The following is a 27,427-nucleotide window of genomic DNA, read 5'->3' as shown; positions in this document are numbered from 1 at the left end:
AAAATGATCTGTTAAAATCAATTGAATTTTGCAGCTATCAAGAAACATCTGCAAAAGTCTTTATAAAATATATGTATTTATAAAATATATGTATAAAATATAGTTATATAGTATATGTATAAAAATATGAGATGTTTAATAAACTCCTAAAATGAAGTTTAAAAAACTTCCAAACTGCTTTTTGTTTTCTTAGAACACAGCAAGTAACTTCAAATAAGTGTTAGAAACATTATTATACAATCGTTTTGGTTTCAGGCTGGACAGCAACGTTGGTGGGAACAGGAGATTAAAATAAATGGGAATATTCAAAAGGGAGAACTCATTACATATAACTTGACAGAACTAATTAAACCAGAGGCCTATGAAGTCCGACTGACTCCTCTCACTAAATTTGGTGAAGGAGATTCAACAATTCGTGTCATCAAATATACTGGTGAGTAGTTTTGTTTTTTTTAAATTTCACAAGTATTTATTTGTGTAAGAAACTTCGTGGAATATTTATTTTAATACAGTTCATCACATTAAGGTGACTTCAACCATAAAATTATTTTCTGGTGCTACTTCACAATTGTGATTTTGCTACTGTTAAGAATCTTAATGTAAATATCTGATATGCAGATGGTCTTAAAGGCAACCCCTGTGAAAGGGTATCTGATCCCCTAAAAAGGTTGCAACCCACAGGTTGGGAACCACTAGTCTAAATGTTCTTGTGTAAGAGTGAACATGCTTATTCCACATGTTTTTGTGTTTTGCTTTATTAGGAATTTGCAGGTTTAACATGGTGACTAGCTAGGTGCTAGCTAAATGATAAAAAAAAAAAATGATAAAGACAGAATTTTCACGTTATGTTACCAGCCATTGTAAGTCTGGGAAGAATCAATGAGAATGCTACATCCAGAGTAGAAATATTTTTTTTACTTGTTAGTAAAACTTGACATTTTTATTTCCCCCTTCTACAGAAATCAGATGGAATTTTAATGGGAGACGTAATTGTTTTTCTCAAAGATTTTTTTTGCTTGTTTTGTGCACAAAAAGTACAATGTATCATGTCCCTTAAGATATGGCAAATCTATGTTCTGAAATTTCTGTGTGTATGTGTGTATTTTAATTTAATTAAACGAAGTGGTATTGATGTATTTGTTTCAGACACATGACATGATTTGAGAATTTCATTATTTCTATATGTCATTGTTTTCAGTAAAAATTGATGTAACAGAAAATATAATTATAACCTCCATTGAATAATTGCTTGCATTCTTAATTCATCTAGATTATGAATTATTTCACCAATGACTTCTCTTTGATTTCTGGGTTTGTTTAGCACTGGTTGAGGTATAAATGTTTAACAATGCCATTTCTTGGAAAATGATCTACTCCCCTGTGACCTTTAACATTGATTTTTGTGGTACTTTGATGTTCTTAATATAAGCTCAAAGTAAAATGCACTCCATCCCATAGAACAAAATGGATTACGGATATAATTATCCACTACTATCATTAGGTTTGGAAGAAACTATGGGATTCTGAGTAGACTAATTAGACTTTTATTTACAAGCGACATCTAAGCCTTGCTAACATTTTTCTTTCTTTCTTTCTTTCTTTCTTTCTTTCTTTCTTTCTTTCTTTCTTTCTTTCTTTCTTTCTTTCTTTCTTTCTTTCTTTCTTTTCTTTCTTTTAGCACCTGTAAATCCTCATTTGAGTAAGTATATTATTTTCACTTAAAATCATATTATATTACATAGTGAAGGAAAATGAATTACATATAAATATACAAAGATTAGGTAAAAACTGTTCTTACTAGGTATAAAACAATGATTTTTAAACCAGTAAAATTGGCATTGTGTACGCACTTCAAAGTTCAGAGGATATGGTTTTATTGGAGAATTAAAAACAAATAATTTGACACTGATAACAGATGCGTATACATTTAACAAATTAGGAAACATGAAGTCATTTCCCCAAACTGGTTACTATTCACTGATCTGTAACTAACTATGAGATTCATTTCAGTTTTTGTGAGATGTCCCTTGTATGTTTCATTTTGCTGTTTTGTTCCTTTGATTTGCTGTCTTTTCCTCATAAAGACTAAGGTTACTTATTAAAGCCATTTCCTGTGGTGATAATTATTGTTGTTAGTGCATGTGTAGGCACAATGTATACATGGTGTGTGTGGTGGGGTACAAGTTTTCCAGTTTGCATCTATGGAGACCAGAGGATAACTTGCCAGAGTGAATTATCTACTTCTACCATGGTATTATGGGTTTTAACTCAGGTCACCATGCATATGCTGCAAGTGCTTTTACTCAATGAACCATCACATCAACCCTTGACTATTTATTAAGTTTGCATTTGAGTCTTTCCCTATACATATATACTGTACTATAATATACTGCCTTTATTAAAGGCAGTGTTTCACTATATAGTCTAGGGTAGACCAGAACATAGATTCATATTCATACCATCCTCACCACCTGAGTACAGGTATTTCAAACAATGCATCACCATATCTGGACACAAATCCCTAAATTTATGTACATTTAACTTCAGTATATTTGATTTGGTTTTGATCTTGAATTCTGAATTTTTGCTTTACATTTAATTTTATAAATGCATGATGAAGATTAGTGTGTATAAATCTTATACACACATATATAAATATATAATTTTTATATAAATATAATATATTTATATTTAAATATAAATATATAAATATATAAAAATTAGTCCCACACATAAAAATATCTCATATTCATTATCTAGTAGAAGCAATTTGAGGGGAGCAGGACTCATATTTTCTCATGCTATAATAAGGATATTGTCGGTTATGGCAGGAAGGCATGGCTCTGGGATCTGAAGTCAGGAAATAAATATATGAATGTTGATGCCTATCTAGTTCTCCCTTTTCCCTTTTTAGTACCATGAGGTGGTACTAGCCATATTCAAGGTGGATATTCTCTCCGCTGTTCAACCTCTATTTAAAAACCCTAAGGAAAATACCGAGATGTGTTTCCTGGGTGATTATAAATATAGTCATGTACACAATGACAGTTAGCCGTCACACATCTCTGTTTCTGCACACCATTTTGAAGTAAGAGGAGGATTTACTATGAAAACCTAATCACAATATCAGTCCTTGAGAACATTTTCGTTTTCAATGTCAGGCTAGATTTTTGCAGGTTTTAAGGCACTGCAGAGAGAAAACTGGTTGATACATGTAGGTCATGGAGTTCCAGGCTTCTTATTTATGATTTGTTTAATTATTTCTTCATTATACTTGAATAGATTTGGGAAAATACAATAAAATGTTGGAGATCATATAATGTAGAATATTTACATTTTCTTTTCCTTATCTTTGTCTTACATTTCTATTGCTATGAAGAGAAACCAGGACCAAGGCAACTGATAAAAGAAAACATTTAATTCAGATTCATGGTTCCAGAGGGTCATAGAGTCTATAACTCTCGGGCAGGTAGCATGGGGGCAGGCAGGAGCAGTAGCTGAGAGCTTACATCTGATCTATAAGCATGAGGTGCAGGGGCGTGGCACATACACTGGAATGAAACCTAGCCCACTCCCAGTAACACACCTCCTCCAACAAGACGACACTTCCTAATCCTCCTCAAACAGTTCCACCAACTGAGGATCAAACATATCAAGCTGTCCTGGCCATTCTCATTCAAACCATCAGTTTGAGAAAATCATGTTATAATCAGAAAGCTATAAAAAAAATTGAAGATGTCGTCAACTATTACTTTTCTGTCTTTGAGAAATTCCTATGCTTCTTTTTTTCATATTTGTGAGACCTTTTAAAATCAAATATTACACAGACTTTTGCTATTTATGTAGCTCAGTGAATGTGCATTATCTTCCAAATATTCTTTATTGAATAAACTTTATATGGACAATCTTCTTTGCATATATGTGTAATTATCCAATTTAAAGTGATAGAATAATCATAAAATTATTTTATACTGTTAAAAAGCCACTTCACTTTGTTGCTTGAGTTTTCCTGCCTGGCCCACAGTCAGGGCAAATTTCTCTCACCCGCCAGTCCCAAGCCGCTCAAACCCGATCAAGTAAACACAGAGACTTATTTTGGTTACAAACTGTATGGCCGTGGCAGGCTTCTTGCTAACTGTTCTTACAGCTTAAATTAATCCATTTCTATTAATCTATACCTTGCCACATGGCTTGTGGCTTGTGGCTTACCGGTACTTTACATCTTCCTTGTCCTGATGGCGGCTGGCAGTGTCTCCTCCCTCAGCCTTCCACTTCCCAGCTCTATTCTTCTCCTTGTCCCGCCTATACTTCCTGCCTGGCCACGGCCAATCAGTGATTTATTCATTGACCAATCAGCAACACATTTGACATACAGACCATCCCACAGCACTTCACTACACGTTTAATCCCAGCATTCAGGAGGCAGAGGCATGCAGGTCTCTGAGTTTGAGTCCAGCCTGGTCTACGGAGAAAGTTCTAGGACAGCCAGAGCCACACAGAGAAACCCTGTCTTGAAACACCCACCCACCCCCAAAAAAAGTCACTTTACTTATTTTTTTAAAAAAAGGTTTTCACCAGGTCTTTTTTTTTTAAAATTGTGTTTATTTTATATGTATGAGTGTTTTGCCTGGATGTGTATCTGTGTACCATGTATGTGCCCTTTCCTCAGAGGACAAAAGATATCGTTAGACCCCCGGGACTGGAGTTTCAGATGGTTGTGAGCCACCATGTGCAAGCTGGGAACCAAATTTGGTCCCCTGGAAAAGCAACCAGTAATCTTGACTGCTTAGCCATCTCTCCATCCCCATCGGACTTAATTTTAAATAACACAGAGCATAAGTTTTTGCAAGAATTCTCAAATACAGCTTTCCATTTGTTCTTTGACCTCTTTTTCTTCAAAAGTAAAATATGACACCAAACAACTGAAGATCTTATAAACAGTCTCCTTTGGGATCAAAACTCTCAAGTAAAGGAACTATGCATTGTTCCTAAAAGACAGCAGGAGAAATTAGCATGTAAGTTGCCACCATACAGTCACAAATGTTACACTTTTCACTGACAGCATCCTAAGATCCTGTCTTCTTTCATATAAAATCAGTACCAGAAATATGTGCCTGGAAGACGTGGTGTTGGACTGGAGAAATGACCGTTGGTTAAGACCATTTACTGCTCTACCAAAGGAGCTGAGTTCAGTTCCCTCTCCCTATTTCAGGTAGCGCACAACTGCCTCTAACTCCAGCTCTTCTGGTTCCATGAGCACCCCCACATTGAAGGTACACACACAGAGACAGGCACACACACACACAAACACACACACTTACACAAATAAAAATAGTTTTTAATAAAATATTTTATGTAGACTATTGTCTTTCTAGAACATATCCATCTAGACAGACTCTAAATAAATATACAGACACACAGTAACTATTTAATCTAACAAAGGCATACTAAACGTAAAGAAAAAGGCTTCACTTAACTCATTGGGTATATGATCCCAACCAAGTTCCCCCTTCCTGAGGATACCTAATGGATCTATCCCTTTGCTACAGTGCTAGGTACTCCAGTGGGAGAGTCTTTAGATGTTTTTCTCTGTGAACTTCAGCAAAGCTGGGGTCTGTGTGGACTTTATTTTCAACAAGGAAAGCTGACTGAACTAAAGTTTCCTCATTTGTGAACTCATCATGAAGATTCCTCAGATTTTACAGAGTCCTTATTTTGTTGAATGGAAGAACATGCACCACGTTTAATCTTTTCTCCATTGGTACACCCAGCTTGTGTTTCTGATGGAACACACCAGCTCATCTATGTATACACTTTTTGAAGCAGGGTATGTCCCGGTAAGAAAATCTCCTATTATAAAATCACAAGCACCCATATTTAATAGCAAGTTGAAAAAGTCTCTCTCTGAGCTCAGGTTGTTTCTGAACTCAGCATATGGCAGGCATCAAAACCTCCCAGTCCTTCCTCAGGCTCTTCATAGAGTTATTTTATAAAATTCACCTCCAGTGGATTTCACACATCTGGCGAACCACGTTCAACTCAAGCATGAGTGATGACTGCTTCAAAAGCAATTTACTGTTGCCTTGCCCCAAGCCAACGTACAGCTTCACAGATGTGTGTGCAGAAGAGCAGTGCTAGAGGACAGGGCATAAAAAATTACACGCTCAAGGTGTACATGTTTAAAATGCCATCAGGTGAACTCGGAAGTCTCATTTTCTTCACTTCTGTTTCTTAAGACAAGGTCTTCTCTATAGTAAAGTCTGGCTTGGGATTTACTGTGTGCTTGAAAATCATGGTGGTTGTCTTACTTACCACAGCTTCCTGGGCGCTGGGATTATGAGTTTGTGCCACCGCTTCCATTTTAGAAACTTTATTTCCTAATTGACACCTCCGCCTCCACGGTTCCAATGTATTAAAAAAAAAAAAAGCTAGGAAAATTCTCCAGCCATAAGTCAAAAATTAGTGAATTGTTTTATTATTTTGAGTTATCTGGTTGCTTCTAAACAAAAGATTTGGGCCTTAATTGTGTAGTAAGATACTGGTTTAATGTAAAATAAGATTTTTATTCTTAAAGGCAGTCTATAGGGAGTATGAAAGAGAAAAGCAGAAGGGGATTGATGGATATACAGGGAGAGGGAGAGATATGATCAAAGGGCATTGTATGTATGTATGGAAATGCCAGAATGCAGCCAATTATTTTGTAAAATTAAAATAAGCTAATGAAATCATTACTCTTTTTCACCAGAATTATAATAGCTTTGTATTTAGTGATAACGGCCATTAAGGTTTTTGATGTCATGACTGCACTATTATTACATTGTAATATTTGAATTTTTTCCTCATAAAACAATACAATGCTCGATCTAATTAATATTTATTATGTTAATTAAAATGTGTTAACAGGGGAATTTCACTGTGGATTTGAAGATGGTAATATTTGTCTGTTCACCCAAGATGATACTGATAATTTTGACTGGACCAAACAGAGTACTGCAACAAGAAATACAAAATACACCCCTAACACGGGGCCCAATGCAGACCGCAGTGGTTCCAAAGAAGGTAGGAGGGCTTGCAGAGCTGTGCACACAGCAGCCGGAGAGCTGGGAATGTTCTCAACAGGAAGTGCAAGGTGGCAGTGAGCTATGTATTTGAGAATCAAAGGGTAAAACACTGTATTTTATGCATACTATCAGCAATTCAGGTATTTCCAAAGTTTGTGGTCATTGATGTTTTCTCACACCACAGTGATAAATGTAACTGAGAGATCAGTGTGTCATTATTTATTTTTGTGCTAATTCATCTCTAAAATGATCACTTCTCTCAGTTCTTTATGTCTTTTTTTTTCCTGTTGAAGTTGTGATTAGTTGTATATAGCCACACAGGTTTTATAAATAAGATTTAAACCACGTTATCAACTTCTACTTTGAATCCAAACAGTAACATTTTATGTTTCCTCATGAGAATGTGCTTCAACACTTACTTCTCCTACTTCAGGTTTTTATATGTACATCGAGACATCTCGACCCAGACTAGAAGGTGAAAAGGCTCGACTTCTCAGTCCTGTATTCAGCATAGCTCCCAAAAATCCATATGGACCTACAAACACTGCATATTGTTTTAGTTTCTTCTACCACATGTATGGGCAACATATAGGTAAGATAACAGAATGTTCTATTTTCTGTTTACTAATCCTGATAAAGTTTTTCACACACTGCATGAAGACAGTTTTAGTCAGAGAATGCTATAATTTAGTTTTATATGACTTGCCTACAAATTGCTAGGTAAGACACCACAGATGTCCTCCCGTCATACGATTCCAAAACTCCGACAAGAGTTTGCAGACTCTGAGCATCATTGCTTCTTTGGATCCCAAGCCTGGCAACCCATCAATAGAGTATACTATTTATGCATGCTTCTGTGAAACTGGCATGACATAATTCGGTCTTTGTTTCTTTCCTAAGATTGAATAATGACTTGATGTATATTGATGATGATGAAAAGAAATATTGTCACACGAACAAGTCCTTTCAGCATCATCCACATATTAACAATAGTGTTAAGATTGGCTTTACGTGGATGCAATACACTAAGTAGAATTTAAGAACATTGGGGCCTTGAAGGGAATACAAAACTGAAGGCATCTATATACCTTTGGATACTTCACACAGTATAGTAGTAATGAAACTTATCATGACTCATGATGCAATGCTCCTGAAAAGAGTACCATGTCACTACAAGTGGACTTCACACAACTCAATGGGAGCAAACATTGTCCAAGTTTCCAGTTTTTTGTGTGAAATGCTGAAGTCCAGAAGCCTGATCATCATATTTATAAAAGATTAGCCATTAGACAGTACAGTTAATACAAAAGACTGATCTACTGATCTGCATATATTGGAAGTATATGACTTGAGATGATATAAACCTATGGATTTTATGTGAAAAAGAGAAAACAACTATATCTGCAGCCTATTGCTATATTAAATTGTGGTCCCATGTTTAAGACTATTGCTGTGGGTATCATATACTATAGTAGAGGTATACATTTACCACCTCCCTAAACTAAGACACAGTCCTGAGGAGTAGAGTATGTCTAGCCCCACAAGCTTGATCAAGGGTTTATACATCTGTATCAAAGTGAGAAATGAAATGATGCTTCTAAACCAAGGAAAATAGTTCCCTTGTGAGTGGTTAGGTAGAATTAACACACTGGTCAATTGTGAAAACTGGGATGAACTTACTCTCTTGATATGTACTAACAAAAACAATGTAAATATGCATTTTTTGGTATAAACTACTAAACTTAGTCATAGCGTATATATACCAGCCATCATATCCTTTAAACTAGTATCCTCACTGTAAAAGTGAGCATCATGGTCCATTGTTTACAGTGAAGACAACTGAACCTCACGAGATTAATGTGGGTGGATCTGTCGTGCTGTTCACTCACTATCATGTCCGAACTATACCAGTGTTCTTCACAGTACAGCAGCAAGTGACAAGCTTGGATAGATAGCAAGTCAAGTGAAAAGTGCCCACAACCTGAAACACAACAGTCACAGGAGGAACTATGGTAGAAGTGCACAGTCACCTGAAGACTTCGCAGAAATCACTTCGTTCTTAGCTCCCAAATGTGCAAAATGGGAACAATAATTCCTGTCTTAGAAAGCTCTAGTTTGGAAATATAAGATCATAACCACCATCTTCTCTGAGGTAACAATAGTCTCCTGTTCAAATAGCTCTGATAGAAGGCACTTTGTGGTTATTTCTTTTAATTTTAACAGTGAATACATGAGCTTGTTAAGGTAATTAATTGTCCTCTTTCTTGGAAAAAGACACTAAGATACAGAGTTTTGATTACCATGCCCAACACATGGCTGATAGTGAAGTCATAATTCAGCCTGGGAAGCTGGACCCAGTCACTGCTCTGCAGGAAGACTTACTGGAGGGTCATGAAAGTCAGGCTAAGTATGTGAGAGTCAGTTGGTAGTCACAGTGAGCTATCACAGACTCTACTGATGAAAAGCAAGAGGTTTTTGACTATGGAAGTAAATATTACAGGGATGACTGATGTCGCTGGGGCACAGAACAGAGACAGGAAAAGTGCTGTGAGAGCCTTGGCATGGGTGGGTGGCTGCGGTCTTCCTCTGTGTTAACTATGAAAGGAACCGTTCATTTGAAATTTCTTACTCCCCTCATTTATTGTCAGAGAAAATATTAATCATTGAATTAGTTCGGATATAATTTTTCTTTTCAGTTTATCATGTGTATTTTAATCACTATCATTTTTTAAATTTATTTTTAAAATTTCCTCTAGTCTTTCACAATTTATCTAGAAAGAGATAAAAAATCAAGTATGTAATTCTAAGACCAATATTATATATATATATGTATGTATATATATATATATATATATATATACACACACTTAAGACACAAAATATATATGCACTTGTTATATGAGACCAGCACTTTTTTGATTCCTTTAAAATTGTCCATATATTTATGAGATGCTAATTACTTCTGACAAACATCTAACTCCCACTTCCTTCCCTTCACTCTCAGAAAATATCCATCATTGTTTCCACTGCTCTTATTGAGAGAACAGGCACAAAAATTGCTAAAAATCTAAGTAAATATATTTGTCTCAGGCTTTGTATTAAACTATAGCCAGATGGACTATAAGAATGACTTATTTGTTTATACTTTCTTTTATTGCATCTCACAGACACTGCATTATTTAGAAATTGAAAGTTTGGGCAACTCTGAATCCAGTTTGTGTTGATGTAAACACACAGTTCTCACCTCAAGGAGGAGAGATGGATTATTCTGGAACCAATATGAGTGATCATGACCCAGGAGCACAGATTTAGATTTTCCCATATTCAGTGTTCCAAAGCACCGGCGACTTTTTAGCAAGACAACAAATCAGGGTTCTTTTAAAACATATTTGTAGCTGGGAGGTGGTGGTGCACACCTTTAATCCCAGCACTCAGGAGGCAGAGCCAGGCAGATCTCTGTGAGTTTGATGCCAGCCTGGTCTACAGAGTAAGATCCAGGACAGGCACCAAAACTACATGGAGAAACCCTGTCAGAAAAAACAAAAACAAACCAACAAAAAAAACCGTATTTGTAGAAATGCTAGATGGTAGGCTATAGCAAAGCAGGGAAGTCTCAGCTGTGGGCCTCAGATGCCATCTGACAGCACTCTTGGCCCTTAGGTGGTTATAAACTAGGTTTTTGTTCATACATTCCAAGGGACTTATCTGATGGCTGTAAAGATATTAGGTCATGGACAGAGGAAGTGTCTATTAAGAGTAGTGTTAAAGATGCCACAGGTAATTTTATCTCTTGGCTTGCAACAACCCAAATTCTCCACATCTTTGAGATTCTAATCAGTTAGTCAGCCTTGTAAAAGATTCTGTGGAAGGCGTGTTTCTTTTCAGGAATGGTCTTCATATTTGTGAATGCTGTTGTCCTGTAGCAGGGATTCCCTCAGTCTTTCTGTTTGTGTTGTGTTTTGCCAATTGTCAAAATATTTGAAGTTTTTTTTAACTGTTGTTGTAGCTGTTTTAGTGATCTATGGTCCGTTGTCTTTGATGAAACTATGCTATTTGAAGTCATCAGAAACTATGCCCTGAATGATTATGCTCTGCCTGCTACCTCCTCAGGCTGTTCTTCCATATGTCTCTCTCATTCAGCTTCCTTAGGCCATGAGCCCAACTCATTGAATTTAGGCCAATCAATATCCCTAAAGTGGCCTGTAAATGTTCAAGTGAAAGATTCATGTGCCTCTTGCTTTTTACCAGAATTAGATGCGATAGACCATAGAGAGGAAGGCGTATGAAGAGCTCAGGTAGGTTGCACACCAAGCTTGTTGAAGCAAACCTCTAGCAAGTTGTCAGTGCAAAGGAAAAAAGGCACCTGGAGACATCAAAAGTCCTGCTTCAGGAGCACACAAATGCCAAGTAAACAAGCCAAGCTTGGTGCTGATGTAAAGAAACATTCAATGGTCTGTGAGATCAAACCAGGTATATCATTCTGTTAGTTCAAAGACTAATACAGAATAAGACTTTAACTCTTTACAACCCGATAATGGCTAGGAACATGTAAGAAACTACAAAACTGATTTTGAAAGAACTTGACTCATGAGGTTTAAGGTAGGAAATTGTCCCCACAACACAATGACAAAAATCATAGTTTAGTGTTAAAGAAGTGCTGATATAAAAACTGCAGCATGTTTTCCAGAGGATTTTTTTTTTTAAAGAGTGAGGAAGGTGAGTACATTAAATAGCAGACTTTCAATGTACAGTACTCAGGGTTACACAGAGTAAAAAAGAATAAAGGACTTCCATAGTTAGAGAGGTTAATTCAAAGGTCAGACTAACACCCGTGTTAGGACTAAAGGATTAATACAGCTGGTGACTTCACACTGAAGCCAAGGTTCTCATACCATCCTGAGATTCCTAAGGACACTGTGCATTTTAAATTTACTGTCCCTGTGTTCTGTAAATAGATGGAAAAAAAAAGGCTGATGGACAGCACATGTGTTTAGAAAATAGTTTATTGAAGTTTTTAAACACACAGTAGGGGTCAACTATAAAGCAATAAGACAGGCCTTTGAAAATATTACTGCTCAATGGCATTGCACCTGACCACCCAAGAGCTGACAGTGAAAGATAATTTTCTGTTCACTGTATACCTGTTTATCCATTCTGCAGGAAATGAAAAAAATGCTAACTTGGTACCTAAGTGTCATTGTTTTATAAGTCTTCTTTTGCGAGACTACAATTTTTGTTTTTTATTTTTTGGTTTTTTCGAGACAGGGTTTCTCTGTGTAGCTTTGCGCCTTTCCTGGAACTCACTTGGTAGCCCAGGCTGGCCTCGAACTCACAGAGATCCGCCTGGCTCTGCCTCCCGAGTGCTGGGATTGAAGGCATGCGCCACCACCGCCCGGCTTCGAGACTACAATTTACCTGATGCACACAGTCAATTGAAATTCTGGAAAGGCTTCACCATAGAGCTGTGGCTTCTTCCACAGGAGGAGTGCTTCACACAGATTAGTTATTAGGTAGACTCTACGGCTGAAGTGGCTCTGAAGCATGTTCAAATAACAACAAAAGATGTAAGCAACCTTGTCTTCAGCTTATTCGATAACAGGGTGAGAAGATTTGCATGGATTGATGTTAGTTGTGAGAAAATTCGGTTGTGAATCAAGTGCTTTCAAACAGTGTCACATTCTACTGAGAAATCTTTTGTAAAAAGAAAACATCCATCAGTGTGGCAAATCTACCTTCTGTCTATTTTAAGACATTGACTTAGCCACTCAGCCTTCCGAAACCGCCATAGTGGTCAGTTAGCAGCCATCAACATCAGGAAAAGACCTTGTGCCACAGAAAGTTTCTATGAAGGCTGGTGATTGTCAGTGTACTTTAGCAATAAAGCATTTCAGTTAAGGTATAGATATTGTTTGCAGGTAAGATGCATTACACGCTTAGTAAACTGAAAAATAACATAAACATAAACTTCATGTCCATTGGGAAAGCATGAAAAAAGGCCTACACTCTGTGTGTTGACATTTGCTTTATAATCTAGAATTGAACCTGCATCATCTTTGAGGTATGTTTACCATCTTGGTACATTAACTCAGACCCTCATTTATCTGTAAGCCTAATATATCTATAGTTACTCATTTTGCAAATCATATCCTTGGTTGTATGAATCCCTTTAAAAAAACAGATTCCAAAATGACTTTTTCTAGATGTATGATATCCCAATTTCATTTATGACTTTTTGGTTAATTGTAATTAAGTCTTGCAATTTTTTTTTGTTTTTTTTGTTTTTTTTGTTTTTCGAGACAGGGTTTCTCTGTGTAGCTGTGTAGCTTTGCGCCTTTCCTGGAACTCGCTTTGGAGACCAGGCTGGCCTCGAACTCACAGAGATCCGCCTGGCTCTGCCTCCCGAGTGCTAGGATTAAAGGCGTGCGCCACCACTGCCCGGCTAAGTCTTGCAATCTTATCTGACATTGAGAATCAGCATTGTCTAACAATACAAATATTAAGAGGTTCCACTGAAGTAAACTCTAATGTCTTTAGCCATTGCTGCATGACTAATTTACACCCTCCGTTAAAACAACAACAACAAAAACCATGATTTAGACTGCACTATTCTCGCACAGTGTTTGTGGGTCATGAAAACATATATTGTTTGCCTGAGTGTCAGTGGCGGAATATCATTTTTTGAAGCTGTTATTAGTATAACAAGAAAGGACTCCAGTCTAATTTCAAGAATCAACTTGGGAAGAATCCTCATTAATGACCACTTATATGTTGCCTTAAAGCAAATGAATGCTGAAAATAGTTATAAAGTAATCACCAAGTTGACTTTACATTGTCTTGATTTGTTTTAATTATCATAACTAAGCCCCTGCTCAAGGAGAGAGAATTATAGAAGAATATTCATGCTAGAAGGTTTAGCTGATAAGTACAATTTATAGGCTGTCTGCCACCCTGGTACAATGATGGGTTTGTTAGATGCCTTATCAAAACTGACTGAGAAAAGTATTTTCCAATCAAAGACACAATCTGTTGACATTTAAAGGTTAACTTATATGTAGATGATGTATGTACACAGTTTGATTTCTGTTGCTGTGATAAAACACCCTGACAAAAACTGTGGCAGGAAGATAGGACTTATTTTAGTTCACAATTTTATATTATTGGCCAGCCCTGTGAAAAAGCTTCAACAGTAAGATCCTGATACAGCTGGTCACGTGACATCCACAGTAGCAAGCAGAAGGGAAAAATGCATATACACTTACTTTCTTTTTGCTTGTGATCAGCTCATTTTCTCTACTCTTATACAGTTTAGGATCCCTGGCTTAGCAAGTGTCACCTCACAGTAGGCTGGGTCATCTCACATCAATTAACTTATTTAAGATAACCCCGAATAAACATGCCTATAGGCCAACCTGATCAAGACAGTCCCTCATTGAGACTTTTATCCCAGGTAATTCTAAGTTGTTTCGAACTGACCACTAAAACTAATTACCACAAAGTGATGTGTAGCTATTAATATTGCTACATATGTATATATATATTAGCATTACTGTGTCTCTTAATGAACTACTTAATTCTGCATGAATTAAAGGAACCTCTAAAGTCCTAAACAAACTGAATCTCATTGGAATCACTAAATATGATAAAAGTTTATTAAATTAAAAAAAAATGAGGTGAGCTAGAAGCATCACACCATTCCAGAAAATGAGAGGTGAAATACAGAACACGTTTATGATAAGTCCTTTGAGTCTGATGAGAATTAGACAAGGTTCTACCTCAGGAAAGCCTAATTCACTGTGAAGCCACAGGGAGAAAAGGAAAAAAGAATAAATGAATGAGTTATTCCTCTGTGATTCTGATAACCACAATGGTGAAGAAGAGTGACAGAACAAAGAGATGTGGGCACACAGAGAGCCTGATTTAAGAAGGAAAGTTAACAGACACTCTAAGTCCACAAGAAAGTTTATGGAAGGGTAGGAATGTACTGCCTCGATAATGGAATTATCCTCAAAGAAGGGAGTGAATTCTACTTCCAGTGAAGTGAGAAAAAAAATAATTATGTCAGAACATAGCTTCTGATGCATTTCCAAAAGCAAGAACAGCAGGCAACATGAAAGTCTCATCTTCTCTCTAAAATAAATATGAAGTACATGCTCCAAGAATGGACAGTTTTAGGCGAAGGTATAATAGAGTAAAACTTGATAGGTGGAGAGGTTGGAGTAAGGGCCAAAGTCCTTGGAACTCTAAAATGTGTCTCAAACTGGGAAAGAGAAGCTTAGTTCAAATCTTATTACTTCAAGAAAACAGTACAGAATCAAGTCTTGATTTTCATCCTCTCCCTGGCCCATGATGAAACTCATCCTTTAAAACCTGTAACATAAAAGGCTCAAATACACATTCCCCTGTGGCTTCTCAACAAATGTAGCCAACCTGTAGCTGTGGTGGGCAAGTTGTGCCCAAGTGTAGCAATGAGTGCAGCCCAACACAAAACTGTATACTTAACATAGCAGAAGGCATTTTTTGAAAACTTTATTTTGTAACTCAACGATGTAGTTCTTGAGTGTGAACTCTGTAGATGACCATGTTGTGTCACAATGTCAAAAAAGTTGGTCATACAAGCAAGCAAGGACAGTCTGTTTTAATTGTGCAGCTTCCCAATCTCTGGCCTTCCTCCTGATGAACTGTGCTTCATGAGGGCACAAGCAATGACCCTTCCCATGATGTGGTATCCTGAGTGTAAATATTAACTTAAGTACTCAATAAATATTCATTTACAAATAAATGTATTTTTTAAAGTTACGTGATAGAATTAACACATTTTCTCTTTCTTAACCATCTGTACAATTTGTATTTTCCCTCAAAATACAGCTGAAGGACATCTTTGGTGTTTGTTGTCAGCCCTCTCTGCTTCCTTTGTTTTCATAACTACTGGTGCAAATACCTGCATTTGTCACAATGAGGCTTGTTCCACTACTGTCTCTCTGAGAACAATAGCCACGACGTATTTCTATGTGATTCTTCAGACAACAAGTGCTTAATAGGTTTGAAAGGTCACCTAAAGTAGCTGCCTTAGCCTTCGCTTGTATTAAAAGAATAACAAGAGAAAGTATGTGGAGCATAGACAGGAAACGGATGGCAGTTCATGAAAACTTCTTACATTGTACAAATAAGAAAACACTAAGTTAATTATTATCCCCCAGTGAATTTGCATCTAGGGCTGTGGAAAGTGACACAAAATATGGGGGAAACTGTCACATATGTCTTAATAATTAATTCAAGAATAATGACTTAATAAAAGTATCCCCCAAATAGTGTCACAGGCAACTTTTATAAAACATCCTTAAATAAGAGCACACACATTGATAATCCATATGCAGAAGAAAATGAAATTGTGTTCTGATATGCCATCTTATGATGATCTAATTTAATATAGAAATAGCATTTAAGGATCTGGAGTTAATCTCTTAGCCATCTCTTTATAAAAATATCTTGAATTATTCTTTCACATGATGGTCTTGGACTTTGTGATATGCTTCAATTCAAATATTTTAAAATAGTGATAGACATGTCTTTGTAAAGCCAACAGTGAAAAGTGACTATATGTTGAATGGTTTTTGGAGACTGACTTCTGCTTCCAGTTTTGGTCAGAGACTGTATTTCTCTTAATTGTATGGGGCATGGGTATATGATCACAAGGACACTGGATACATCTAAGAAAATAGTATTTTTAAGATTCTTCTGTGGGTGGAGAGATGACTCAGAGGTTAAGAGGACTGGAGTTAGGTTCCTGGTACCCCCCCACCAGGTCACTCAGAATTGACTCTAGTCCAGTGTCAAGGGACCCAATGCCTTATTCTGGTCTCTGTGGACAGCTTCATGTTCAGGGTGCATATACAGACAACCAAGCAGATGCACACAACTTTTGAAAACATAAATAAAAAGTTGAAAAATTCTTTCATACTTGTCAATTCTCAAAATTGAGTTCCATTACAATTGCAATTTCTAGATTGTTTAGGAACTACAACAGGAGAATACTCAGTAGTCTCCATTTGAATATTAGATATTAGATTTGAATATTAGATATTATACTGGGGTGATTTGATAATAGCTGATGTCTGTTAAGAATAAATCAATCACTTCAATGAAGACTTGTTTATATTTAACAACTGACAACAGCATATGTTATTCATTCAGTAAACTGCCTTCTTAAGTGATAAGTATTTAGAGTAGGAGATATGAGTAGAATCTAGCTGTTTTTTCTGTTTCCTATGAACAAATGTTATTAGAAACAGTTATTACAGACACTCTGATAAAAACTACAAGTAACCTCTAATGCATTTACTTTTTAATTCTTGATTCAGAATCACAAACAACCTCTGAAATTATTTTCTTCCTATATATTATTTTTTAAAATGTTATTACTGTATATTAATTATATAAAGTAAGTAGTTTCATTATGACATTTCCATACTTGCATATAATGTGCATAATTGCTCATAGTCTAATCTTTACTATACACTGATGATGAACCCTGAATTGTGTTTAGTAGAGGACAGTATATTTAAACCAAGTATGTGAGCTACAGTAGATAGATAATATCATTTTATCAATTGAAGTAATGGTTAAAAAATCTAACTGGTTTTTCTTCTCACCTAATGTAACAAACATTTAAACCCACTTTATTGAAAGTAAAGATTTAATGTTGATTTTTTTTTACTCATGAATCTTTTATTCACTTACCTAATTAATCACGACTAATTGTATAAGGTGGGTACTTAGTCCTGTCTAGAGTTTTATATAAGGTACTAGAGAATTATGATAAATGTTTCCTAGTAATCAAATGGTTTTTCAGGGATTTTACATAATGAGTTACTGAGTAAGAGAAAGTATATTTAACCAAATGTGTAACAGGCTTATGCTGTGGGTGAACAAGTAACATCAGGACAGCAGCATTAACGTAAGACTTTGTAGAGTTAGAAAGAACAGCACCCTTCAGTAGAAATAAGTAGGAGAAAGCAGAAAGCATAAGTTGCAGATGTGAGACTCAGAAGAAACTAAGGCATGAGAATGGAGAACAATGTTCCTGGGGAACGTTAGAGCTAAAGAGCCAAAAGATGCAAATAAGGGATCTGAAAAAGCATGTTAGAAGGCCTGAGTAGAGGGCCACTATAGACAGATTTGTGGTATGAAGTCAGCTGGATGCCAGAAGCATGGTAATGATGGGAGAAATTGGCCTGACTTTTTGGTTTAAGATATTGTTGCAGCTACATGTTGAAACACAGTATCAATGCAGCCATCTCTATTCAAGCAGGAAACAATGACTTCCTAATTTCTCACTTTGTATGTGTGCATAAAACAAATGATGCTAACAATTACCTATCAATATACATAGATCTTGCCTGGAGTCAGATAATCTTGCAGCATTCTCATCTTTTCATAGGAAGTGGAACTTCAATTAATGAGTCTATGTTACTGATTATAATAAAAATGCTATTTATATACAACTGATATCCAGACATTAGAATAAACCAAATTACAAATTAATTTAAGGAAATTCCCCAATTTGAAGTATCTATGGTAAAGATGAATGTATGTTTTAGGATGTTATTATTAAATTATTTTCTAAAACATCTAATATTTTTATAGTTAAATAATCAAGAGACAATTATGAGAAGTCTTCAAAAGATGATAACTAGGTAATCACAATGATAAATAATGTTTATGAAAATTACATTTTATGTGGTAATTTAAATGAAATAATATTAAATACAAATGATGGATATTGCAAAAGAAGAAGCCCAAATTTTGGTCATTATCTATCATATAAAACAACCAAGGTCATTTAGCTTTTGACCACTGGGAGCCAAGGAAGAGAAATCTATGGTTTACTTAGCTATTTCAAGCTTTTATCATAGAACTACATAACATTAGAAGATCCTTGGGGATGGCTCAGTTCATACATTCTGGCATCTTGTGCCTACTTGAGCATAAAATCCTCTCTCTGAGGATTTAAAATTACATTTGAAGGGTATTAATACAATCCATCATGTGCACGTTGGAATTTTTACTATAATAATATAATAATGTGCTGAATCAGCTCTGCTTCTAACTTCTCCCAAGGAACTTTATTCTGTTGCACAAGTTCTAATTTTGTTGCCCAAGATGACCTGGAATAGGGTTAAATGTCTTTTGACAGCAGATTCTGCTTTATGAACTGAAATGGGAAATGCTAGGGAGCAAGTCATTTGTTTATTTATGAGCTTTTGTCATTACCTCAGAAATATACCAGCGAAGAAACAGTTTATTCTTGGAGACAATAAAATGATTGCTAGCACCTACATAAGAAGTTGTTTAAATTTTAACACAGGTGGAAGGCTTATTTCAATAAATTATAGCATCCATTTTCTTATAAAACAAATGTTTTCCTTTTAAAAATATAAGCTGGCCACAATTAATTACAACTCATCTTGCTTATTTTAAATCTAATTTTAACTGAGGTAATTTAGAAATGTATTGTTTAGATATAGGCAAAAATGTTTTTATATAAAATGTATTCAATATGATAAGCATAATAACTAAAGTGTGAATTCAACATACATATTAAAAATTAGTTAATTAAGAAATTGTAAACATGGTCACAGCAGGGCATATCCCGTAACTATAAATGCTCTATTAAACTCTGAGACAATGCGATGTAATTATTCATATAATAATGTCATTGTTAGTCAGTTTTTCCTTCCTGTCACAGAACACCTAAAATAAATAACTTGGTAGAGGAAAGAATTATTTTGGCTCCTGATTTAAAATTTTCCATCTAGTGTTGCTTGATCTCATGTGGTAAAGTAGTAACATGACAGAGAGACAAGCTGGGGGAAAGCTATCCACCTCGTGATAGCTAGGAATCACAGACAGATGAGGATGAGGAAGGGGCTGTACAAGACACATCTTTCTGGAGCAGCCCCGAGTGACCCACTCCTTTCATCCAGATCTTATCCCTTAGTCTCCCTCTTCAGCCTCCAATTTCACTAAATATGAGTCATTTATATATTAGGTCAAAATTTGAGTGATCATGTCACTTCCCTAAATGCATAACTCTGAACATTGCACAGGAAACTAAGCCTTGGCACAGAAGTCATTTGGGGGCATTTTAGATCCAGTCTGTAACATTTATTAGTATATATTAATAAGTGTTTCACCAAAGTAAATTATAACCTCAAATTCTGACAAATTTATAGCCTTCATTATTTGTTAATTGTAATTATAATGATTATATCTAAAAAGTAATATTGCTCTTAATCTTTAACCAATCCATTTATCAATATGGTAACAAGATCAATTTCCTTTTAGTTTAATCAAAATGTGACATTTTGATTAAATATGAAAAAATGAAAGAGAAGTACTGAACATGCTCTTGGTGGAAAAAATCCACTACAGGATTGTTTTATATTGCAGACAAAGGGATTAAGAATTGGGCGATGGAGAGAAAGAGAGGGTAAGAAAGACAAGGGTGGGAGAGAAGAAGGGGCAGAACACAGAGAAGCGCATCTGTATCTGTTGGAAAAGATGCACTAACTTTAAGTACATATCTGGTTTTTATTAAAATACATAAAATATGAAATTTTGGAAAGAGAAAATGGTGAATGATAGAACAGTGGGTGAAGAAAAAGCAGAAGCTAGATAAAATAGGAAAAATAGAGAAGTTATAAAAGAGTGTGGCATGTAGGATATAATAGCTGGATAATGGATGGTGTTATTACAAATGAAAGAAGGGAATCCACGCTGTAGAAATTAAAGTACTATGCAATAAAACGTTTGTGTGTAGAAATATGTAAATATCCATTGCATTTAAAGAGAAATAAAGAAAATCTTGAAATAGTATGTGAAAACAAGAAAAGTAGAACAATAAAAATTCACATAATTTTATAGATGAACAAAAATACATTATTTTCACTGATGTGCATAAATGAATAAACCTTTAAGACAAAAGAAGTTTCATCTATCAGCAAGTAAAATGTATTCTTGTAATATGGTCTTTGTCCAACATAATAATGCAATATATCATTTCAATGCAGTTGATTTTATTTATCTCTATTCAAATATTGATAGCATCATCAAAGGACAAAAATTTTGAACTCTGAGTTTAAAGCCTGCCTCTGCTATTTTCTTGCTACATTATACAGGGGAAATCACTTAACTCCTATAACTCTTCTCACCTGTATTGTGGGATAATTGCAGTAAGTTCTTTATAGAGCCCACAAGAAGACTAATTCCTTATATGCACAAATTCCTAACATATGTTATATTGTATCAATACTGTTATCATCATTAATTTTTATTTTTGTGTACAACACACAAAATTTAAAAGATATATTAAATGATGAAATAAAAAAGCTATTTTATGTTCAATACTTCTTTCAGAAGGAAAAATAGATATAAAATAAATGTGATTTTATTTTAAAGAAAAAAGATACTAAATGATAATACAAAACAAAATGAAGATCAAATTAGTGTGTGGGCCATTTAGTACATGAGTGAATGCCTTGCTGGCTCTCTACTGCTGTTATAATAAATAGCAAAGGACAACAAAGTGAGCTTCAAATAGGTTAGATGCATTATCTTACGGTTCTGGAAAACAAAATCCAAAATGAATATTAAAACACTGTGGCACTAAAATCAAGATAGCAATATCCTTCTGGGGATTCTGCAAAAATCAATTCTCTTGCCTCTTCTAGCTCGTACTCTTTGATTTGTAGATATATCCTCTATCTTCAGTAAGAGATAACATCCTTTACAAGCCCATCTTCTCTCCTGAATCAAAATGCCTTTTGCTGCTGGTCCATATAATAAGTGTGACTGCATTTAGAATCCACTGAGATAATCTAGGACAAGTCTGTCCACCTAAAAAAACTTAACCATTGCTGCAAAGTCATTTTGACAATATAAGGTAGCACAGTTTCTAGGAAATAGAATGTTGTTTTCTCTGGATCAGACCATGATATCAAGATAAGAAACAGAAGGAGAGCAGAAGACACTAGACTGTTCTGCAAGATTTACTTTTAAATATTTAAAAATGTTTGGTCAAGGAGAAACAAACTTGAAGCAGACACAAATATACAACATAAAATTCCATTGTTATTTTAGGTGTTTTAAATGTATATCTACGTTTGAAAGGGCAGACAACAATAGAGAATCCTCTATGGTCTTCAAGTGGGAATAAAGGACAACGATGGAATGAGGCTCATGTTAATATATATCCAATTACTTCATTTCAGGTAAGAAATAACTTTGTTCATAGATTGCTGTGTATTGAATGCAACATTAAATACATACTATGAAGAAACAGTAAGTACATTAATATTCAGAAATTCTGTATAAGAGAAATAAAAATCATGTAGTTTAGTTCCTCTTGAGTTTGAAAAGCTATTTTATGAAGACAAATGCACCTTTATTAGCATCCATAAAGTAGCATATAGAAAAAAATCTATCAAAACACGAGGTATTGCAAATAGTAGTACATGCCTTTAATCCCAGCACTTGGGAGGCAGAGGCAGGTAGATCTCTGAGTCTGAAGTTAGCCTGGTCTGCAAAGAGTGTTCTAGAACAACCAGTCCTACACAGAGGAACCCTCTCTCTGGAAAACAACAACAAAAGAAACCAAAGCTACTCAAGGTATTTGCATAGTCAACCATTTCCATAGAATCATTTGCATGCATTTTATACTCCACAGGAAATAATATAGATTTTCACAATAATAAAACCGGATATCATTCAAATACATTTTCCAGCCCAATCATTTATTACTTTAATCAAAATTAGAATTTTTAAGCAAATTATATTTCTTTCTGTAGATAGAAGCTAGACTTCAGTTGAATACCAAAATGTCATCTATAAAGATATCAAAAATTTAATTATAAGGTTTTTAATTGAAATAAGGAACTTTAATAATTACTGTGAAAGAGGATATGTGTGAGATATTTTAATAAAGTTGGCAGCATGGTTTTCGTGATTTAAGTAACTATCAACATATATATATATATATAGATATATGTGTGTGTGTATGTGTGTGTGTGTACCTACCTATGTTTTCATACATTTCTAGCCAACATATACCAAAGTATTTTTATTTCTTTAAAGTAGTAAAAATATCTTTAAAATCTAATCACATTTCATATAGTCTGTAGTTTTATTCTTTATTTTGGGAGTACTCAAACCCACTTACTGACATCATGCACCCGTGTCATGGCATACATTTAAGGGTACAGAGAATCAGATCGATCCAATTATGCACTCTTTTCATTGATAGAATCTCTTTGCTCACAATTTGTAAAATTTTGACTGTTTGAGAGATTGAACTTCTATATTTAACTAAGTTGATAAAATAAATTTTTTTCACAAGAGTAGGGGTAAGGAATTAAATAAAACTACTTGAAATCATATCTATGAATCCAACAGAATCATTTTGTATCTATGAAGGATAATACAGTTGTAAAAACTGAAATAATTTAACCTGTGAAAACAGGATTCAAAGTACAATTACTATTAAAGTGTGTGTGTGTGTGTGTGTGTGTGTGTGTGTGTGTGTGTGTGTGTGTGGACATTGAAGAATATTTTTTCTAAAAATATTGATGTTCTCTATATATTTTTCTTTCTACATGGGTTACCTCTTCATCACAAATGATTAAATTAAACACATATACAAGAAGGATTTAAGTTTGGTAATGTTATAATCAAGACAATCCTTTATTGACATTATATCAATTTAATAAACATCTGTTAAGTACCTCCAGGACAGTCTTTATTTCTTTAGATATTTGTTGAAAAAAAATGTGAGCTCCTACTTTGTCTGTCACATTGGCAAGCATGAAAATTTAGTAAAATTCTTGTTGTAAAATATGCTAGAAGCTGACTGGTACACAGGAAGAGGAAAGATCTCAGGATATACACACATGTAAACAGAAACAGAATACTTTTCATGGCTGGAGTCTTGGAAGCAGACATTAATGACTAAGAATTTTGGGCTTCAAATTGTTTGTAGATGGAAGTTACTCTCTCACCTGACTATTCCTAAATACCCAGCAGCTGCTTCCCAAGTACTTGACTCAGAGGCTAATATTGCCTATAAATGCTTGACCAGTAGCTCAGGCTTATTACTGACTAGTTCTTACACTTAAATTAACTCATAATTCTTATCTATGTTTAGCCATGTGGCTTGGTACCTTTTCTCTGTGCAGCATTCTCATCTTGCTTCCTCTGTGTGTGACTGGCGGCTCCTTGACTCTGCCTTCCTTCTTCCCAGCATTCTCCAAGTCTGGTCGCCCTACCTATACTTCTTGCCTGGCTACTGGCCAATCAGCATTTTATTAAACTAATTTGAGTGGCAAATCTTTGCAGTATATGAAAGCATTATCTCACAACAAGTGTTGAATAATGCCTGAACTACAGATTTGTTTAGAATGTAAAAAGAGGGGATGAAATCAGATTCAGAGACATATATGATCACTTCTGTCTTAAATTTGTTAATAAAAATGCCTGAGGAAAAACATTTTAAAGATGTGGGAGAAGTTGTTGGAAACACCAGTCTGAAATTTTTAAGACATAGACTGTGTCATCAGATTATATCTCTTACTGTAAATAGCCTAAATAGTTGCTATTAGCAAAGAAAGTTTTACATAGTGACATGAGCAAATCAGTGATGCAGCCATACAAAACCATTCATTAAGAGGAACTATGACAGACATACTCATCCTAAGTAGTATCTTAGAGAAATTCAAATATTCATAGAATTAAATAAGAGAGAGAGAAAGAGAGACAAACTCAAATTAGAAAACAAGTAAATTACTGGTAGAATGTCCTTTCTTGTAACATAATTTGTAAAATTCTACTTTCATGAGAAATTTAACTTCTAAATCTTACCAAATAAAATGAATACATTTTTTTGTAATTGATAGAAGATAATTGACAAACTTAGATTTTAGTTAAGTCACAGATACACAAGTTATATTTTATACGAGACATCGTGTCTACTAGACAATTCTTTTTCAATGTTCATTTTCCTTTTAATGACCCCTATCTCCATGGGAGTGTGCGAGAGGCAGCTAGGAGACAAAATGTGTTTACTTGAAGATCTTGTCTTGATTGACAGCTTTGCCTATATGCTAGAAGGCCCCCTTCCAGGAAAAGTACTCTCCAACCAGGGTCTGGATCTCCTCATTACCAGGATCCAGTATCCACCATGTATATGATGCATAGTCCACCTGCCAATTTGGACTCAGCAGAAAGACAGGCTTTGGCCTCAGAAGACCCAAATGCCAGAAATGGAGCTTCTGTTGTTGGTTCCAAAGAGGGCTACACTAGCAAAGGCATTCTTCCTCAGTTTGTCCAATTTCTAGAATATCCAGCGATATGGTTGCGACTCATGAAGGCCTGGGTAAGCTCTTCAGCGAAGTGGCATACCAACAGAGACCAGCCATCTGTATCAAAATGCTCCCCCAAAATATGCCAGCGCCACAGAGAGGGTGTCATCATTGGAGTACTTATGCTCAAACTCATCCAATGCGATGAGCTAAGGGGCCCTTGGCCTTCGAATCAGCTTCCAGTGCCTACTCACATTCATCCATCTCCTCAGCAGTTGAGGCAGCTGCCTCTTTTCTTCTTTCCACTCAGCCTGGGCCTTCTGTTTCTCTTCCCACGAATCCCTTTCTTTCCTTGGGGGTATCCTTTTAAGGCTGGCTCTCTGTAAACGTCTTAGCATCAAAGTGGGCCATCTTCTCACACAGCTTCCCTTCCCCCAAGAAAGTCCTGAAATGGGTCTTGTTAATGCAGTTAAGAAACCAGCCTTTGGTACTGGGAAAGGCCTGGGGAAAAGAAGGTTCCAAACTCTATTTATAGAACCACAGTAGGGTGCAACTGTGCTATCAGCCAGTGACACTAGCTTACCACCATGGAAACTTCTAGTTTTCCAGAGAGCATCCAGCAGCCTTATCTCCCTTGCCTTGTGCATTTGCGTTTTCAGTGGCCTGGTTTGTTGTGGTGCGTGATGCCCAAAGTGGGGAACACTCAGGTGCTGACTGGAGAAATGATGTCACTGTCAGCAAAACTCACCACACCACCAGAGCTGCTGCCTCTGGAGTATTTCCTGGCAGCTCCTCCTTGCTTACATAATAGGTGAGATGCCATTGATCTCTAACACACAGAATCCATTGTCATGCTCAAATGCTGGAATCTACCTGAGCCCCACTGTACTGAGCAGTGAAGGTCGTCCAGATTTCAGGATATTTATACAGGGTCCCAGCCACCATGGTAATTGTGCAGAGAGGGGGGATGAGAAATTTACATGAAAGCACAAGGAAATAGGAATAACAATAAATAAATAAAAACTGTCTTAACTAAAACCCCTTCAATATTCAGAGTTAATTGAATTGCCTGCAGGAAAATATTAAATTATAATATGGTTTATTCAAATAGACCCTTTCTTCTATCAGTTTTTCACATTAAGGGAAGTAGAGAGTTTGCTTATTAGATAATGTTTTTGCAAGAAAACCTAGTTCATGATCCAAGAGGCAGCATGGAACTGTACATAGCAGGTGCCTTCGGAACATGAGTGCTAAAAGAATCACAGAAATGGAAGGCAGAGCACCAGGTCCGAGGTTGTAGGCTTCCAGAGTTGAGTTGCCTTTCCCTCTGATTTGGCCAATCTCAGTCCACCAGACCTGGTTTCTCACAATTGTTGGCTAAAAGAAGGAAATTCGGGATCTTTTGTTATCGGAAACCAAAGGGGTGTTTTAAATTCAAAAAGATGTCCAGGTCCAATACCCATGAAAACGTGTTTCTGCAGCTGCTGAGATTTGCGTAAAATTCACAGAAACATATAAAAAAAGAATGTATAAAGCGATATTCAAGACTGTTAAAATTAATCCAACTTTATTCCTGTGGTCTATGTAAGCCTTGGAGAAATTCTTTCTGCTGTACTCAACTCTACTTCTGATTTAGAAGGCAGTTTGGGTTTGCTTAGTTGGTTCTCAGTGTATTTTCCATTCCCTGCCTACCTTGGACGTTTTCATAGATTTATAGCACCGGAAAATCCCTTCTCTCATCTGCTATCAGTTTTGATTGGCCTGAAGGACTTCATTTGACATTTCTTGAAGTGTGGGTCTGCTGAGGATGGATTCTTTTCACCTTCTGTACTTTTAAAAAATTGTCTTGTTCACCTTCATTTTTCAAAAAAAAATCGTTTCCTCTAGGCATATCTTCGTGGTTTTTCTTTTAGAACTTTCAGGATGTCCTTCTGTCTCTGTATTCTTTCCAAGTATGAATCTCTGGCTGCACACACATTTTATTCCTCTCTCTATTGTGCCAGCCTCCTTCTCTGA

General features: G+C 35.7%; 1 protein-coding gene and 1 pseudogene across 1 annotated transcript in view; one reads left to right on the top strand and one right to left on the bottom strand.

Moving 5' to 3' along the window:
• Mdga2 (MAM domain containing glycosylphosphatidylinositol anchor 2) overlaps positions 1-27,427 on the top strand; it is a 794,049-nt gene that overhangs the window by 752,899 nt on the left and 13,723 nt on the right. The window contains 5 exon segments of the mRNA XM_052738256.1: positions 256-433; positions 1,679-1,699; positions 6,904-7,059; positions 7,495-7,653; positions 22,200-22,330. Coding sequence (XP_052594216.1) covers positions 256-433; positions 1,679-1,699; positions 6,904-7,059; positions 7,495-7,653; positions 22,200-22,330 — 645 coding nt within the window.
• Positions 22,346-27,151, bottom strand: LOC128110589 (elongation factor 1-gamma-like; annotated as a pseudogene).

The sequence above is a fragment of the Peromyscus californicus genome, unplaced genomic scaffold (assembly GCF_007827085.1).
Source record: "Peromyscus californicus insignis strain IS unplaced genomic scaffold, ASM782708v3 Scaffold_15__1_contigs__length_86483966, whole genome shotgun sequence".
Taxonomy (NCBI): Eukaryota; Metazoa; Chordata; class Mammalia; order Rodentia; family Cricetidae; genus Peromyscus; species Peromyscus californicus.
The sequence above is the reverse complement of the archived record's forward strand: the minus strand, read 5'-3'. Positions and strand labels throughout refer to the sequence as shown.